The following is a 17383-nucleotide window of genomic DNA, read 5'->3' as shown; positions in this document are numbered from 1 at the left end:
ACACCGGCACAAAGGAGAACCACAATAGCGCTGAGACTTGCCGGGAACAGGCTGCGCGTAATGGTCACAGCTAATCTCAATGCAAAAGGCATCCCTCCTAGCTCTTTTAGTTAGCTCGCTTGTGTTTTTTGGCTGTGTCTCTTTCGGTGAAGTAGGTACCAATTATTCTTGTGCTGTGACACTTTTTTTTCCTCCCTTGTTCTCAGTGAGTATTTCCACGTGTAAATAAATGTAACTTCTGTCCAATTACTTAAGTGGTGTCTTAGGTCCCTGTACATTCTCCAGAGACCCAAAGTACTTTCAGCCTTGAGTCATGTGACAGCAACTACCAGCTGCGCCGCTCCAGACCCTCAATAGATCGGGGCCTTTAATCCCAGCGCTCGGGAGGCAGAGGCAGGTGGGTCTATGAGTTCTAGGCCAGATTGGTCTGTAGAGGAAGTTCCAGGACAGCCTGGGCTACACGGAGAAACACTGTGTGTGTGGTGGTAGCGGTGGCGTGTGGAGGTGGGGGTGGGGAGCAGACACCTCAAATTATGAAACAGTTCGCTGTATTTACCAGACCCCCCCCATGCCAATAGGGGAGTGCTTAAAATGTAAAGGTTTTTTTTAATGGCCCCCCAACCAGGCCTTTTGGTTCTCTAGATACCCATGGCTTTATCCTACTGACAGAGCTTCCCGAGTGATAAACTAAGTCACCAATCTACCTTGCCCCTCCCACACACACTTCAGATGACTCTGTAGTTTCAACAACCCAAGTGATCGTGAGCTCGGGTCCCTGTCAATTAACCTGCGCATTCGGTGCCCGCAAAGCCGCAAATGGTTTCCAATAAGAGTCTTTGGCCTATTGATCACAAGGAGGCCACCACACCCTGTTCTCAGACCTCATCCTGTTCTCCTGCTATGAGGCGGGAGGCTCAGGATGTTTTCCTAGGGAGTGTGCCAGCCAGCCATCACTCAGCACAAAATAAAGCCAATCTGCCAAGGCAGCAACAGGGATCCCAATCAATTTCCATGATTGGATTTGGTTGGGTTCTGCTCATAATTCTTAGGCGAGCCATCTTGATATACACTCGAAATTCTGGACCAACTGGGTGTGACGGTGCATACCTTTGGGGCGGGGCAGGACCATGTAATTCCTGAGAAACATACTGCACAGGGGCTGGAGAGATGGCTTAGCTATTCCTGCAGAGGACCCAGCTCCCGTTCCCAGAACCCACCACCACCTGTAACTCCAGTTCCAGGGGATCCTACGCCCTCTGTAGGCACCAGGAGTTCAAGTGGTACACGCATATATATGTAGGCAAATCACCCGTGCACATAATAAAAAATAAATCTTTTAAAGTAAGAAATATAATTTTAGCCAGGTGGTGGTGGAGGTGGTGGCGCACACCTTTAATCCCAGCACTCAGGAGGCAGAGGCAGGTGGATCTCTGTGAGTTCCAGACCAGCCTGCTCCATGAAGGGAGTTCTAGGATAGCCAGAGCTACACAGAGAAACACCCTCAAGAAACAAAACAAACAAACAAACAAACCAAAAACAACTCTGTGTGTGTGTGTATGTGCTTGTGTGTGTACACTTATGTATGTATGTACTAAGTAGGGGGCAACCCCCCAGAAACCTCCAGGAAAGACTGCTTTAGGCAGTCTTATGAGATCTCTGCCTTGGAAACAAGAAAGCAGTCACATTTACGTCCCATAAAGTGATTCCACAGAGTGACAAGGCAGACCTGGCACAAAATCCAGTCAAGGATGACTGACAGCAACGGGGACCTAGGAGCCTAAATTTTAAAAGTACCAGCACTTAAGAGGCTGGAGCTGGGACATGGAACGGGAAGGACATAGCAGAGGACAAGTAGCTCGCTCTTGGGATTCCTGCAAGCCAAAGGGCTAATTTCAGCTCTATAGTGAATCCAAGGCAGCCACAGAGTAAAAGGATCCTCTTCCCAAAACACACAAACACACGCTCTTTTGGTGCTGCACAAGGGGATCTTGTGTTCAAACGCGCTGCTCCCACAGTGTGGTCTGGGAGCCCCTAACTTCCTTTCCCAAGAACTTGGATAACAATACACTTCAAAGACTACCACCATTGTGTATTTACTCTTTAACATATAAAGAACACTTCCCTTCTGTAGCTGTTTGCTTAAGGACCCAAGAGAAACCCATAAGCGAGTTCCCTTTGCTAGGTGAAGAGAAAACTGCAACTGTAACCAATTCTAAGAGTTCCCATCCCATTTGGAATTGCTGTTGTTATCTCCCCCCCAGCAGTTTAAAATGCCCTAACTGGCAATACAACCAGTACACCCGAACTCTACAGGCTCGGCGGGCAAAGTGCTTGTCACACAAGAGCATGGGGGACCAGAGTTCAGCCAGCTCCCCAGCACCTGCGGAACAAGCATGTCTGCCACCGGAGAAGATCCTCGCCTTGTTCAGCATCCGCTGAAAGAAATAAAACTAAGGAAGCAGTAAGGTTTGTTTTGGCAGGACTGGGGTGTGATGGTTAACGCTGTGATCTTGACAGGATCTAGAACCACCTAGAAGACAAACACACCTGTGGTTATCTACATCGGGCTAGCCTGTTGGGGGGTGTCTGCCAGGAATTATCCTGATCCTGACTAGGGAAATTTTAAAAGCCACTTTAACTTCCACCTCAAACAAGGATCTGAGCCCTTGAACTCTGAGCCCAAACCAACTTTTCCTTCCTTCTTGTTTTTTGTCTTGTTTCTTCTACCATAGTAAAGGGGGTGGGGGGAATGGGGGCGATGCTGAGTTCCTATTCTGAACTGAGACTAAACAAAAGGCATTTGAGGGTTTAACAACAGCTCCGACACAAATGGGCTCCCAGCCAGAAATCAGCCAGGAGTGCCGGTTATACTTAAGACACCTGAAAGACCCCGGCCCAGTATACACAGGCAGCTGAGGTTTATGGAAAATTCCGTTTCCCCCACAGCTCAGCTGAATAGTCATTTTTTATCAGAAGGGAGCTCAGCTCAAGGTCCTAATGGCTGAATGGCTGAATAGTCACTACTATCAGAAGGGAACTCTGCCCAGGGACACAGGTGTCTGCTGTCTGCATAGCCAGCCCAGCAAGATTGGGCAAGCACAGAGACCTATTGTTCCTCAGATAGGGCCAAGGCCGAGACTTGAGTTCCAAGCAAAACCTCAATTGCCCTCGTTCTGAGCCCCAGCCTCATTTAAATTGCCCAATCAGGGTCCTGTAACTAGGCTTCTCGCTTCTGTACTGCGCTTTTTGCTATAAAAGAATCCCCGAGTCCCCAGCTCGGCGCGCTCAGCCCCCCAAGACTGAGACGCCCGGGTACCCGTGTGTAAATAAAGCCTCTTGCTGTTGCATCCAAGCTCGTGGTCTCGTTGTTCCTTGGGTTCGGGTCTCCCTCCCGTGAAAGTCCCCGGCCTGGGGTCTTTCACACCTGGCCCCCCACTACACAGTGACTCGGAAGTAACCTATTGACTGACAAAACTCACCGTGACCGGGCACAGCCCAAGTCAATGTCAGAAGCCTCGTGGGTTAATTCATATGGATAACAACATTACTGGGCCTTTGAGACTACCTGGTGGGCGTGTGCCAATGGTTTGACTAAATGTGCCTCTTATGATGCTTTCCAAGCTGAGTAGACAGGTTGATCATGACTGAGAGGCATTAAAAGTTTCAGCTGGAGAATTAAAAGAACGATCAGATTCCCTTGCAAAAAAATGGTCCTACAAAACTGGAAAGACTTAAGACTTCTCATGAGATAAACAAAACTATGCATGGTTTTGGGAGAAATGTGTTGTTTCTATGCTAATCGATCAGGAGTAATTAGAGAAAATCTTGTCATCATTTAGAAAAATAATTGGTACAGTCTCTGTTCTCTTGTTCCCCCTGGCTAACTACTCTGCTATTGGCACTGGCTGGGTCTCTCATTCTCTTTCTGATTGGATTAAGAGTGAAGTCCTGCATCTTTAACTAAAACAAGATGAGTCCATGATTTGAATTATTCTTTAAGACCAGCGATGGCACTGGCTGGCTCTCTCATTCTCTTTCTGATTGGATTAAGAGTGAAGTCCTGCATCTTTAAACTAAAACAAGATGAGTCCATGATTTGAATTATTCCCTAAGACCAGTGAGTGGGCAATGTCACAGGGCCCCAGACCTTAGCATGACAGTCTCCAAGACAGAAGTGCCAGTCAGGCTGTGAAACTCAACACCTAGACAAGCACCACCTGCCAAAACTAAAATGAAGCTCTAATCCATCAAAGTCCATATAGTTTTGTGTGGCGATTCCCCTGAAGGCTTTACAGCAGGCGGGGGGGGATAAAACATCCATAGAGAGACAACAATGAAACTGGGCTCAGCCCAATTTTATGGTGACCGGTGCTAGACTAGGCCTTGTAGAGTCTGGTCCAGACCACTTTGCTTCAGCCATATTTAAGTGCAAGTCACAACAATGTAAGGCATGTTTACACTAAGATTCCTTACAAAGTACATCTGGCTTCCTTCACAAAGATGGGTACTGTTGACTCAGAGATAGCACCTGAGATTTAGGGTCTAGGGAATTTGAGTGAGGTAAATATAACATCTTAGGGTGTCAGGATGGGTCTGGTCCTGAGATACACAAGTCACTTAGGCTATTGTAAAGTCCAAGTGACCTCACTCATAAGGGTGGGTTTATGGTCTGACAACAATGCTCAAGATTTAGAGGAAAAGGTCTTAGATAAGTAAAACATAAATCCTGGGAGCTAAGACAGAGCCTGTGCCATCACGCAGCAAAGGATTACCGGGTCATAAAGCGGCCTCGTTCCTAGCTTTCCAGGAAGAGAGGTTATGCACCTCATTCCTTTGAAGAGGTAAGATGTGTGTTAAATTTTCCTGGCTTCTCCAGTGTTTAATCTGTGGGCACAAGGCCCTCTGCTCTCTACAGCTCTGGGACAGTCTCTAAATGTCCCAACCTTGCTTGTTGGCTCCTGTAGTTCTGCTTCTGGGTAACTGTTCTGGTTAACTGAAGTATGTCAAACTGGATCAGGGGTTTTATGCTTACATGCTCACCCAGAGAAAGGCTCAGGGCTACATTGGGATCTGAACACCCAGTGAAGTCATCAGCCGGCAAATGAAGACTTTCTATTGGCTTAAAGCCGTCTCTGAGCAGTCTGAGTGCCCCACAACATTTCATGAATGAAGACTATACATATATATATACATATACATATACATATATATATATATATATATTGGTTTTTTACGAGACAGGGTTTCTCTGTATTGTTTTGGAGGCTATCGGTCCAGCCTGGCCTGGAACTCACAGAGATCCACCTGCCTCTGCCTCCCGAGTGCTGGGATTAAAGGCGTGCGCCACCAACGCCCGGCTGACTAAATATATTTTTAAAGCAAAGTTTCCTAACACTTCAGACACAGCGTCAGTGGTCCTGGGCCACGTATTTACTGTACTGGGTGTTAATATTTCTATTTGTTAAACAAAAGTATAGAGTAAAAAATAAAATGGAATAGAGGGGAGATGGAGAGACAGAAAAATGGCTCAGACTGGGGTTTGATTCCCAGCACCCACATAACTATCTTTAACTCTAGTTTCAGGGGACACAGTGCCCTCTTCTGGCCTCTAAAAGTAACACACATCCAAGCAGGGGAAACAAGTTATTACAAAAGAGAGACCATTGGGAAGAGATAAGAAAACGTAGACAATCTAAACAATGTTCTGTGAAGCTTAAAAAAAAAACCACTAAAAAAATAAAATAAAACAAAGATGGGTGGTGGTGGTGCACGCCTTTAATCCCAGCACAAGAGAGAGGGAAGGGGGAGAGAGAGAGAGAGAGAGAGAGAGAGAGAGAGAGAGAGAGAGAGAGAGAGAGAGAGAGAGAGAGAGAGAGAGAGACTCTAAAGATTGCAAGGTAGGAATGCCTGGAATTTTAAAGGAAGAAACAAAGATATTAACCCCAGTCTTCGACACAGGTACAAGATAAAATTTCTTTGTCTAATCACTCAACTATATAGCAAGGCACGTAGCTAAAACTGCCTAAGAAAGAGCTCTTCTGACGATGGCAGCAAAGAGAGAATGGTGACAAACAAATCCTCGCTAGACTGCTGCCACACAAACACTGTCACCTTCTCAGACACCATCAGCACCAAGCTCACCTCCTCCCGTTATTTCTAGAAATGTATGTTAGGTACATGAGTGATTTGTCTGCATGCGTGCAAGTTCACCGTGCGTGTGCCCGATGCCTACAGGAGGGTGTAGGGTCCCCTAGAACTGAAGTTCCAGGTGACTGTGAGCCTGGGATACTGGGAACCGAACCCAGGTGCTCTGAAGACACAACGGGTGCCATTTTTCCTGAGTCGGGGTTTCATAATCTAGGAAAGCCGCAAACCCCAGATGCTCCTGTCTCTGCCGGGGAATGCTGGGGTGGAGCCAGCTGAGACCCCTCCCACAGGGCTGGACCAAGGCCTCCATTGAGACTTAGCGTAGAACCACACATCCTCTCAGGATTCATCACAACTGTGCACTCCAGTGATTTGTGTTATCACGCAGGCGTACGGAGTTTGCGTGTGCCTTTTGGAGACAGTGTCGTGCTACGTAACCCAGGCGGCAGGCCTTGGCTCGTTCAGCCCAACTCTCCTCACGGTCTGGATCCCCCAGCCTCAGCCACTGATCTGTATTAATTACTATTAACATTTATTCTACTTGAGTGCCCGTTCCATGTGGGTCAGACTGTTTTATGCGACCACTATCCGTTTTGCCTGGGCCCTAACACAGCCCCCAAACACACAGCTGTGAACCAGCCTACTAAGGAAGGAAAAAGGAAGAAAATATGAAAACATAACGATCTCTGGCCATTGTTTATTCACCCTTGAGAATAAATTGCACCTTATCATCTACACTTAAATGAATTGAAATAAAATAGTAAGGAGGGGGGGAGAGGGGGCTGGAGAGATGGCTCAGCCGTTAAGAGCACTGGCTGCTCTTCCAGAGGACCTGAATTCAATCCCCAGCAACCACATGGTGGCTCACGACATCTGTAATGAGATCTGGTGCCCTCTTCTGGTGTGCAGGCAGACATGTAGGCAAAACACTGTACATAATAAATAAATCTTTAAAAAAAATAAAATAATAGCGGGGGAGGGGGGTGGCGCACGCCTTTAATCCCAGCACTCGGGAGGCAGAGGCAGGCGCAGGCGGATCTCTTTGAGTTTGAAACCAGCCTGGTCCACAAGAGTGAGTTCCAGGACAGCCTCCAGTGGCCTGCCTTGGTCATGGGACACCGAGAAATCAAGCAGAAACTGGGAAGGCTACTGGGGTAGAACCATCATCAACAGTCTTACACCGGTGTGGATCTTGATGTAGAATAGGCAAGTCTGTTACAGGAATAACCAACCCCCTGCCTGGACCCGATGCCTGCTCCACATAAGGGAATTTTTACACCTTGGTATTGTCTGTCAACCAGTCAGTCAAAACCCATGTCTGGAAGAAGCCCATGTCTGGAAGGTCACACAATCTCACACAGAAGCTACTGAAGTTCTTTTTTTGTTGTTGTTCTGTTTTGTTTTGTTTTTGTTTGGTTTAGAGCTAGGGTTTCTCTGTATTGTTTTGGAGGCTGTCCTAGAACTCGTGGCTCAAACTCACAGATGCTCCTGCCTCAGCCTCCCGAGTGCTGGGATTAAAGGCGTGCGCCACCAACGCCCAGAACGCCTTACCTTCTACATTACTGTTTCTGCCCAAAGAACAGAGCAATGGTCAGCTTTGGTCATCTGTAGCAGGCTCTCCAGGCTTCATGGGTAGGAAACAACAGAAAAGCCAGAAGAAGGGGTTGGGGGGTGGGGGTGTGGCCCAGGAAACAGATGCCGACTGCACTATTTAGAAAATGTGTGTGTTTTTTTTAACTATTTTTTTAATTGTGTATATTATGTGTGTGGGTCTGGTCCTGTGGAGCTGGATCCCCTGGAATTAGAGTTACAGGTCACTGCGAGCCACCAATACTGGGAACTGAATTAGGGTCATCTGCAGAAGCAGCACCCACACTTAGTCTCCACCCAGCTATTACAAGCCTGGGCCTGTCAACACCCAGTCATGAAAAGGAAATGGCTCGTGAGACGCTACACCTTCCTGAGGGTTTATAGGAAGCTGATGGCTGACAGGAAACTGATGGTATAGGTAGGTGACCATATTCCCATAAGGTAACCCTGGAAATCTCTCTCTCTCTCTCTCTCTCTCTCTCTCTCTCTCTCTCTCTCTCTCTCTCTCTCTCTCTCTCTCTCTCTCTCTCCCTCTCTCCATCTCTCCCCCACCTCGGCTTCTCCCCTGGGCTCACCGGCCCACTCCTATCCCCATAAGTGCTTTTTCCTGTATTAATTATTTTGAGACAAGAGTCTCACTGTGTAGCCTTGGCTGGTTTGGAACTTAATAAGTAGATCAGGCAGGTCTCAAACTCAAGAGTCTCTGCCTCCTGAGAGCTGGGATCAAAGGCTTCCATGACCACACCTAGCCTACTATTCACTTTCTAATGAGCTGTCTCTATTTCTCCCACTAACCACTTACATATCCTGGGTGCATATCCCCTCTGTCTTGGCACAAGAGCTGGGAGCAGCTGCCCTCTGAACTCAGATCTGAAGCCTGCAACTGAACGAGCCTTCTCTTTCCCGTCTCTCTCCTGGATGTCAGCCAAAAGCCTAGCACGCTTTCTCTGACACCCTGGTCTTTCTCTGGTCTCCATGCCTAACTTAGAGGTATGACTTTCCCTTTTCTTCCTTCCGGCAGCTGCTATCAGGATCCTGTAATCTTTATCTCAAAGCTTACATTTTTATATTATTATTACTGTGTGTGCACACCCTAAATGCGTGGCAATCAGAGGCTGGAGCTGGGAATCTTCCTCATTGCTCGTATCTTATTTCCTATGATTTATCTTTAATTAGGTGTATGTGTCCACTTAGGTAAAGCGCCCCTGAGTATAAAGGTGCCCGGAGTTGGAGTTCCCCGATAATGTAAAACTGCTCAACGTAAGTGCTTGAGAAGGGAACTCAAACAGTCTCCAGCAGCAGCAGACACAGACGAGCAAACGCCCCAGCTCCTTTTTGAGACAGGATTTCACAGTGTAACAGCCTTGGCTGGACTCGGAATTCAGAGATCCACCTGCTTGCTTGCCTGCGCTCCTCTGTCTCTAGAGTGCTGGGATTAGAGCTATGTATGCCACTGCCGGGCTCCATTCTTTTTAGGGGTGGGGGCGGGCGGTGGGGGTCTGCACATAGCAAGGTGGCCCAGTGGGTAAGTCTGCTGCCAGGCCTGACAACCCGAGCTCAATCCCCAGAACTGCCCCAAACAAGTTTGTTTGACCCATCTGCACCGGATGTGCTTGGTCACATGTGGGCGGGAGGTATGTATCTAGGCAGGAACTACGTCAGGATGTATGCTTGCCCCTGATTGGACGTGATGGGAAATGCAATGAATTATGGGTTTTCCTTCTTAAGCCCCTTGCCATACTTGATTCCCGGGCATTTCCCAGGAACCTGAGTACGGACCTGGTCAGAACCCATCCACCTGACCAGTATTTTATTAAAGCCTGCTTCAAATTTGGCTTTAAGCTGTGGTAGCGGTCTTATTCTCAATCGGTGGGATTATCAAGGCTCCTTTCTCTCCTGTCCTTAGCACCTCCATTTTTGCCAGTCCTGAGCCCTCCATTGTGATGGTCTCAGACACTGATTCCACTCCAAAAGCCACTGTGGAACCAACTGGCCATGTAATCTTGGTGGCCCACAGTTCTAAAAATTAAACTGTATTCTCACTAACAGCTTAAAACTAAATTCACACTATTAAAAAAATCTACAGCAAGGCTGGAGAGGTGGCTCAGAGGTTAAGAGCACTGACTGCTCCTCCAGAAGTCCTGCGTTCAATTCCCAGCAACCACCTGGTGGCTCACGACCATCTGCAATTCAGTCTGGTGTCCTCTTCTGGTATATAAGCAGAACACTGTATATGCAATAAATAAATAAATAAATAAACCTGAAAAAAATCTATAGCAAGGCATTGTTTGGGATCAAATTCCTACCCTAGGCCACAACAGACCAGGTTAAAAATCAAGACGGAGTCCCTGGTGCTGAACCTCACTTCGCCCAACTGAAGCTGGTCAGTTTGTGACCCTGAGAGAGATAACAGTGAGTTCCCCCAAACACTCCTGATTCAGACGGCTCGATAAACCAACCGCTGCTCACTGTAGCACTCTAGAGAAGGGACTGCTGTCTGACCCTGTGCTCAAAAGCAAAGTCAGCTTGTCAGCAAGGTAGAGGCCCTTGCTGCCTCCTGAGTAGCAGGAGAGAATGGTGCCAGAGCTGTCCTCTCAATTACACACCCCCTGCATGGTGCACATGCGCACACACCAGAATGCATAAATATATATTTTAAAACTTGCACACACCAGAATGCATAAATATATATATTTTAAAACTTATTTTAGTTTGTTTTTCAAGACAGGGTTTCTCTGTAGTCCTGACTGTCCTGGGATTTATTGTGTAGACAGGCAGGCTGGTCGCGAACTCAAAGAGATCCACCTGCTTCTACCTCCCAAGCACTGGGATTAAAGGCGTGTGCAGATGCAGCTACCGCTGCCACGGCCGCCGCCACCAGGTGCAAAGAGAAATTTTAAGCATTGAAAGTTTGGTTTTACTTTACAAAAAAAAAAATGGAAAAAATTAAGGTTTATTTCATGTGTGTAACTGGAACTGGAGTCACACAGACGGTTGTGAGCAACCACATGGATACTGGGAACTGAACCCAGGTCCTCTACTGTAGGAGTGAACCCCACAAAGCTATCCGCCCATGAGGGCGGGGACAAGTAAATTAGCACAGGTAGAGATAAAAGGAAGCAAAAGGAAATAGGACCTCCTCTTTTGGAAGCTGGCCACACTTCTAACTCCTAGCTTGTGTGACTCTCTCTCTCTGGTAAATAAATATATTGTAGTCCCTATAGCATTGACTATCATCTTTATCTGGTGTCAGCTGAGTGGATTGGAAGCCCATGCCTCTGTGGCTGGTGGCCGCCTGGCTCGGGCCCCCGAGGTGAGTGCTACCCTCCCCACCCTTACCTGCACACCCAAGCACCCACAGCGCCATGGCCAGACAAAAGGACATCAGCCATCTGCGGTTTACAGCTGAGTTATCTCTCCAGCCTGAACTTATTTTAATTATACGTGTGTGTGTGTGTGTGTGTGTTTGTGTGTGATTCTATGCACCCCCCCAGATAAATAAGTAAATGGAGGGAGGGAGTCAAAAGAGTATGCAAACCACAGTGTGAGAGGTTACAGTCACAAATACGTATTTAAGAACTGGTGTCCAAGTACGTAAAGTTCCTACAAACTGATGAGACAGACCAGTAAAAATTTTAGGACACAAAATCGGTTCATAACCAAAGTCCAAAATTCTTCGTGAGGGAAATGCAAATCAAGCTAGTGACTGACAGCACCAAACACAGGTGAACATGAGACAACCACTGCTTCATTTACCTGTAGTTAACAGAACAAACTGAACCGGCCACTTCGGACAACTGGCTAGCACTGGGTAAGCCGAATATACTTCACCCAGGAAGCAATGGTTCCACTCAATAGTATCTACCCAATGCAAATGCGAACATAAGTCTAAACGCAAAACCTTGTTTGAGGATGTTCAAAGCAAGCTGGGTGGTGGTGGTGGTGGTGGCACATGCCTTTAATCCCAGCACTCCGGAGGCAGAGGCAGGTGGATCTCTGTGAGTTACAGGCCAGCCTGGTATGCAGAGAAACCCTGTCTCGAAAAAACAAATTCAAAGCAGCTAAATACACACACACACACACACACACAAATAACCCTAAACTATAAACTGCTCAATTCTTAGCAAACCAATAAGGTGTGGCATATTCCTAGAATAATGTTCAGTAACAAAAAGAAGCCATTCACACATTATAACAGGATGGAAGCTAAAAGTTATGCTAAGGGAAAGGAACATAATACAAACATACACAATTAAAAATCTGTCTGCAAAGTGGCCTGCTCCCCAGCGGTGACAGCCTGAATGGGACCAGGTGGAAAAGAAGAAAAAAAAAAATCGCACTCTTAACTTCCGTTTTTTTCACTAGCGATATCTAAATTCCGCTTAACTAGCCCAGTACGTAGCATGCAGGACCTAGTCAGTAAACAGCAGGGTGAGAAACATTAATTAGAAAACACGAAGTAAGCAACCACTTTATTTGGCTCAGTCTACAGAGGACTCTTACCTGAGCACCTATCCAGGAGTACCCTTTTCCAGAAAACACTCCTGACACCTGACCAAGTGACTAGAGGGGGGGGGGGTTGTTCGGGGAACGAGGGGTGCCCAGTCTTCCCTCAGGTCTTAGACCCTAACCAGCTTAGCCTTTTAAAATGGAAATTAAGGTTTTAGATAACCAGATTATATTTAAAGCTATAAGGGAAGTCAACCACTGGAGAAATTTTCAATCGTGTTGTGAAATAATAATATAATATATAATAAACATAGTGAGAGCTGAACCTGGTTTCCCGTCTACGTGGAAGCTATCTTACAAAAGGCCTCATTTCCAAACGCATATACCCCACAAAGGGGCAGGCTCCTAGAGGAGAGGAAGCCTGCAGAGAACTCAGCTTTTATCACCAATACTGGACGACTGCCAACAACAGAGCTCAAGTAGATTTATCTGCCCTGTAGATCATGGAGTACATTTGCCTAATGCAATGGCCTAGATTTTACAAATGACATCCGACCAAGCACTTGCAAGCCTGCACATTCGAACGCTTACCAAGGAAGACACAGACATCTGCAAACGGCTGTCTGCCCTGGCCATCCTGGAGATCGCTTACTCTATACTCCAACTTAGGACTGTAAATGTCTGTAAAATTCCTCGGCTTCGGGAAAAGGCAGGGCTGAGCCAATGCACTCAGGTTCACACTGCACAGCCAGAACCCACATGTATCAACGGACTGCTGGAAAGCTTTTAAGGCTAAAAATTTCTATTATGTGGCCATAGTGAGCCCAACTAAAGGAAACTTGAGACTATAAATAACACAATAGCATCGCATGGGAGGGAAAAGCTTTGCTTATGAAAAAAAAAAAGACACTAAGTAGTTGACAACTCGATATACTGTACATTTTTAAAACTACCAAATATTAAACATGAGCCACCATGAGGGGGAAACAAAACGGCTGGTGCTGAAGGAGATAAGGATGGATCCTCGCTAATATATGCTAATATATGTATATATATATGCCACTTAACTACCACGTTTTAAGAGGTAGCTACAGTCATGCAGCGTTACAGTCACTGCCAAGTGGCTCGGATCTAACTCGCCCCCCAAAAAAATGATGTCGCAAAATGCAAAATGCCGAGGAATCGACTCCAAGGCTGGTTGGTGCAGTCCAGGGCTGCCAACCACCAACCAAGGGCAGCGCCACAGGGAAAATATCCTTCCATCATCACGCTCCCCAGCTAGCTGCCCAAGAGAACCACCGCTTGGACTCTACACAAATGAGACCTTTAAAAAAAAAAAAACTGGCATCTGCCCGCCCTGCCGGTTTAGAGGGATCACCTGTCCATCTGAGTGGGTGTAACATGCCTTCCCGATGTAAATAAAGTAAGACAAGCGTGTGCTGGGGGAAAAAAGCGCTCCCCAACCGCTCCTGCTCGAACGCGAACTCACGGCAGTGGGCACACTCGCAGTGCACCCCGCAGGAGCCCCCCCCGGCCCCCTCCCCGGCTCAGCCACCGCGGCTCGCCTCTCCCCAGGATTTAACTTTCTAATAATACAACTTTAGGCGGATGATCCCGGGCGGCCGCCCCCCCCCACCGGCCGAGACCGAGCTGGGGAGAGACTTGGGTGCACGGCGCCGGGGTGGCCCCCTTGGGTGCAGGGCGCGCGGGCTGGCCCCCTCGTCGCCCGGCCGCGCTCACCAGGTACCAGACGCCCAGCAGGATGGTGCCGGTGCGGACATGGCAGCACAGGCAGCAGCTGTGCGAGTAGAACCGCGTCCAGGGCGCGACCATCTTCATGGCTCCGGCGCGCGCCCAAGTTTGCAAGAGACGGCGTCCGAAGCCTTCGGTCCCGGCCCCGCTGGCCCGGTCGGGGCTGTTCTGGTCTCTCTCCTTGACCGCTCCGCTCGCCCTGCCTGCGAGCTCGCCGGGCCTGCCCGCTCGCCCAGCCCTTGGCTCCGCGCTGCCCCGGGAGCTCCGAGTGGTGGCTGCGGCGGGACACTGAGCTCCAAGACCGCGGCGACGCGAGGGGGCGGGGGAGGCGAGGCCTGGGTCACGTGGCCTGCCGGGGCTCGTGATGTCACCGCCGGCTCCAGCCAGCTGCGGGCGCCGGCCGGGGAAGGAGGGGGGGGGGAGCGTTGAGCATCTCTTTTACATGCGTGGTTGCTGGACCCTCAGATGCGCTCCTGGAGGTTTTCCTCCTGCTCCGGGCAATGGGTGCGACTTTGCTTGGGGGTTCAGCGTCATTCCAGCTCTGTTTGCCTTGGGTCTGGCTTGCAGATAGTCGGCGGGTGCTGTGCTAGGGACTGTAGTTACCTTGCAAACGGGAGGAAGGGAAAAGCCGCGGTGTGCAGGATTCCAGTCAACTGCGGTACTCTGAGCCACTGCGGAACCCGCTGAGAGCAATTTGTCTCAGCTTCCCAGCTCAATTACTCTGGTAGCAGTCTTTTTCCCAGAAAATAAGATGTGTGTCAAGGGCATCCTCACTGTGCTTCGGTAGCATTTTTTAATAATGACTGAAGCTTTGAAGAAACAATTGCCGCCGGGAGGTCTATGTAAGACAACAACACACAGCATTGAGAGAGCTCAAAGGATTGGGGAAGGGTCTGGGGGTGGGGGAGCTACTTCCTTCCAGCTGGTGTTTTGTCTTGAAGGCTCGCATCCAAGGTTTAGCCTCTGACCACGGTGATAGCTGAGAATCCCGGATAAGTGAGATTAAAAGTCCATGTGAAAGTTTTATTTCAGACTTGGAACAAGAAGACATAAAACGGGCTCTGCTGAAATTTGAGTACGTGTCAAATAAGATTGGTTAGCTTCACAAAGGCATGCATACCTACCACATTCTCGGTTGTAGAGTTTAAACCTGGGTTCCATGTATCCCCAGAGATGCCAAACACGCAGGTCCTTGAGCGGAGATAAAACGTCCTATTATTGTGGGAGGAATTGGAAAAGCGCCGTGTTTGTTTCTTTTCTTCGTGACATTAGAGATAATTGTCTCTCTGGGATCATTACGGGCTGGGGCTTCCCTCTGTGGCAGAGCGTTGTCTTAGCATGCGAGAAACTATGAGTTCCAGCCTCGGGGTTGCAAAAATAATTTAGTACATAATTATGTCCACAACTACTTTGTAACTGGACGTGGGTTAGCTCTCAAAACAAACAAACAAACAAACAAAAAAAGACTGGAATAAAGTCTGAGAAATACTGACTTGAAAGACGCTGAACCTTCACACCCTTGGTAAGTTGCCATAGCTGCCTCTCTCTTTTTTTCCCCGCCAGAATTTCGGATTTATTAAGCAAACCACACACTGATTCGAGTGAATTTTGGCATTTCAGAAAATTTACTTTGTTCACGATGTGAATTCGCGGTTGCCAAATTGCTACAAGTTTTTAAAATATAGGCTGGAAGCTAGCTGCAGAAAGATGGGGGGGGGGGGAGCTTAGTAAACCTAACAGCTACAGTGTCTTTGGAATGCAATAGAACCGACACAGGCATGGTGGCAGACTCCTTAACCCCAGCAGCACTGGGGGAGGGGGCGCCTCAGAGGCAGGTGCATCTCTGAGTTCGAGGCCAGCCTGGTTTTCATGGTAAATTCCAGGACAGCCGGGACTGTGTAGAGAGGCCCTATCTCCAAAAACAAACAAGAACAACAGAAAGAATTCAGACTTCCCAGGATCTTAGATAGAGCCCGGTGGCTCACTCTTTGTTTGGGGCTTTCTGAGGAGCCTTGATGGCTTCGCTTTGGAACAGGAGTGACATTGTTGTTCAGTACCACACCTCATAGGATTAGTTTCTGGGGGGAGGGTATATATGATTAAGTTTGTTGCCTAACCCTGGAACCCTGGTGTTAGGTGGGGGAGGGGGGGATAAATAAAGTAAGTTTGTTGCCTAACCCAGGTGTCTTGCAAAATGTGCTCTTGAACCTACACTGAACTGACTACCAACCCCATCAAGTATGACACTCCCGCCTACAAGATGTACATTCTAGCTTTTTCATTGTATGGAATTCTTTCTTGTTTGTTTTTTTCCCCAAGACCGGGTTTCTCTGTGTAACAGCCCTGGCTGTCCAGGAACTCACATTGTAAACCAGGTTGGCCTCGAACTCACAGAGATCCTCCTGCTGTGCTTCCCCAGTGATGGATATAAAGGTGTGCACTATCACCACCTGGCCAAAATTCCTGCTATTTCATTGTAATTTTCTAACCACCAATTACCTAACCCCTGTAAACACAGTTGCACCTACTTGTGTTTTGTTTTGTTTGTTTTCTCTATTAACCTTGTGAGTCCCCTGCCCTACCCCCCATAAAAGGATCTTTAAAAAAAAAGAAAAGAAAAAAAAACTAGCGTGGTGGTTCTCTCTCAAATCCCAGCAAAGTGGCCAGTGCCTGTGCACTTTTAAAAATAAAGCTTGAGCCGGGTGGTGGTGGCTCAAGCCTTTAATCCCAGCACTCCTTGGGAGGCAGAGGCAGGCGGATCTCTGTGAGTTCGAGGCCGGGCTGGACCGATAGCCTCCAAAACAATACAGAGAAACTCTGTCTCGTAAAACCAAAAAAAAAAAAAAAAGAAAGAAAAAAAAAGAAAGCTTGAGCCAGGCGTTGGTGGTGCACGCCTTTAACCACAGCACTCAGGAGGCTGAGGCAGGAGGATCTCTGTGAGTTCGAGGCCAGCCTGGTCTACAGAGTGCAGGTTCCAGGACAGCCTCCAAAACAATACAGAGAAACCCTGTCTCGAAAAAACCAATAAATAAATAAATAAAGCGTGTTTCAATAAGTCAGTTGTGGAAATAGTCTTTCTCCTTGTGCCTGGGAATGACAGTCCTTGGAGCTGAGTGTAGCTGCCATTCCACAGCAAGAGGGAGCCACTGGTAACCTTGAGGAGGGACACAAGGAAATAAACACAAGAGGGCATTAAAGGAGGGTAGGCACTTGTGTGCTTTGGACACAGCATACCTCCGAAGGCCGTATCAAAGCACTGGGGAGACCATGGAGGGCTTCCCAGAGGGGCTGAGGTTCCTGAGATTGCGAGGGTCAGAACCCAGTCTCTAGCAGCACTAACAAGCTAAGTTTGGCCACTAGTCCTTGACAGGACCATTAAACCGACAGATACTAGTGAGAGGCAGAAGGAAATTTATTCAATGGGGCCACATTGGGAAGAGGAGTA

The 17383-nt window shown here is 48.0% G+C and overlaps 1 protein-coding gene across 1 annotated transcript in view; it reads right to left on the bottom strand.

Annotated features, from left to right (window-relative positions):
• Laptm4b (lysosomal protein transmembrane 4 beta) overlaps positions 1–14251 on the bottom strand; it is a 39598-nt gene extending 25347 nt beyond the window's left edge. Inside the window, exon 1 of the mRNA XM_005072656.4 lies at positions 13927–14251. Within this exon, the coding sequence (XP_005072713.1) occupies positions 13927–14025 (99 nt within the window). The 5' untranslated portion in view covers positions 14026–14251. The remainder of the gene's footprint in view (positions 1–13926) is intronic.
• Positions 14252–17383: the final 3132 nt, after the last annotated feature.

This window comes from Mesocricetus auratus, unplaced genomic scaffold (genome assembly GCF_017639785.1).
Source record: "Mesocricetus auratus isolate SY011 unplaced genomic scaffold, BCM_Maur_2.0 Super-Scaffold_100023, whole genome shotgun sequence".
Classification (NCBI taxonomy): domain Eukaryota; kingdom Metazoa; phylum Chordata; class Mammalia; order Rodentia; family Cricetidae; genus Mesocricetus; species Mesocricetus auratus.
The sequence above is the reverse complement of the archived record's forward strand: the minus strand, read 5'-3'. Positions and strand labels throughout refer to the sequence as shown.